Source organism: Octodon degus, unplaced genomic scaffold, assembly GCF_000260255.1.
Source record: "Octodon degus isolate 3935 unplaced genomic scaffold, OctDeg1.0 scaffold00116, whole genome shotgun sequence".
NCBI lineage: Eukaryota > Metazoa > Chordata > Mammalia > Rodentia > Octodontidae > Octodon > Octodon degus.
This window is the reverse complement of record NW_004524692.1, coordinates 7,981,807-7,983,461: the sequence shown is the minus strand read 5'-3', so window position 1 is coordinate 7,983,461 and position 1,655 is coordinate 7,981,807. Positions and strand designations below refer to the sequence as shown.

Here is a 1,655-nt window from a genome sequence, read left to right as displayed (position 1 = left end):
CAACAAAGAATCTTTCTGAAGGGATTCTCAAACCATTATCAGCATCCTGATGGATTTTTGTGTGCTACTGAATTTAAATAGCTGAAAACATTCTCAGAATGTCTGTGCCTAAGTGTAAGTGCAAATGTCCCCGAGTGTCAATGACACAGACATTTAAAATCTTTGTACTATATTATTTGCAATGCCAAATCATTTTCTTACTTCTCTAGAGAAGAACACAGAAAAGCATAACTACCATAATGAGCATACAGTTCAACTTAGTTCACTATTTCTGATCTCATGTGTTGAAATGGTATAGTAATTAAAACATATCTGTATATTTAAAGAAAAGATCTTCACAAAAATATCAAGATTTGCTTTCTTCAAAATGCTCTGCACAGAGCTTCTTTGACTTCCCTGTTCCTCAGGCTGTACACAACAGGGTTCAGCAGAGGGGTGATGACAGTGTACGTCACTGAGATTAGTCTGTCCTGCTCCAGGGAACTCTGGGACTTGGGCTTGAGGTAGACAATTGAGGCACAGCCATAGTGGATGATGACCACTGTGAGGTGGGAGGCACAGGTGGCAAAGGCCTTCTTCCTGCCCTCTGCTGAAGCAATCTTGAGGATGGTAGAGATAATGAGGACATAGGAGAAGAAGACCAGGACCATTGGTAGAACAAGAACAAAGACACTCACTACAAAGGTAATGATCTCATTGACAGTGGTATTTGTGCAGGCCAGCTTCAGCAGGGGTCTCACATCACAAAAGAAGTGGGAGATGACAAATCCACGACAGAAAGGCAGGCCAAATACAGATGTTACCTGAATAATGGCCATGCTCAGACCAACCCCTAGTGACCCAGATGCCAGCTGGATACAAGTCCTGTTGCCCATGATAACTGAATACCTTAGGGGGTTGCAGATGGCCACATAGCGGTCATACCCCATAGCTGTAAGCAGAAAGCAGCTATTGATGCCAAAAGTAAGATAGAAGAAGAGCTGAGTGGCGCAGTCTTGAAAAGAAATAGCCTTCTGAGGATTCAGGAGGCCAGAAAGCATACGAGGAATGATAGCCACCATGTAGCAGGTCTCAGAGATGGAGAGCATGCTCAGGAAAAAGTACATGGGAGTATGAAGGCGGCGGTCCAGGCGAATAATGGTCACAATCATCACATTACCAGACAGAGTCAGCATGTACAATGTTAGAAAAATGACAAAGAGAATAAGCCTGTGCTGCCACCCAAAACTGGAGAAACCTTCAAAAAGGAACTCAGTCACAAAAGTGAAGTTTGTTCCTGGCACTGGCATTGAGCTGGTCTAAGTGTTTAATTGAGCTGGGCTAAGGAAGAAAGCTGTGATGGTTCAGGCATGAAACACAGAAGCCTGGACCAAGGTGTCTGGTCCAGAGAGGGTCCAGCCTCTGAGCATTGCTTCGGATCCCAAGGTCAGGGGCCAGTTCTGCAGTTTTCCTCTTTGCCAGCCTCTTAACTGATACTGTAGAAAAGTTCTCCTGGAGATCTAGAATTGAGGTAGAAACAGAGATGAGAGGGAAAATGCAAATTCACTAATGGATATTTATAGAATATCTATATTCCCAGATATGGAATTGCTGGATCATATGGTAATTCTATTTTTAAATATTTGAGGAGCTTCTCTGTTCTTTTCCATAGTGGT

General features: G+C 43.1%; 1 protein-coding gene across 1 annotated transcript; it reads right to left on the bottom strand.

The window, feature by feature from the left end:
* Positions 1-362: 362 nt before the first annotated feature.
* LOC101564643 (olfactory receptor 10J3) lies at positions 363-1,289 on the bottom strand. Its single transcript, XM_004639995.1, has one exon. It carries the CDS (start codon positions 1,287-1,289, stop codon positions 363-365), a length of 927 nt encoding a protein of 308 aa, XP_004640052.1.
* Positions 1,290-1,655: the final 366 nt, after the last annotated feature.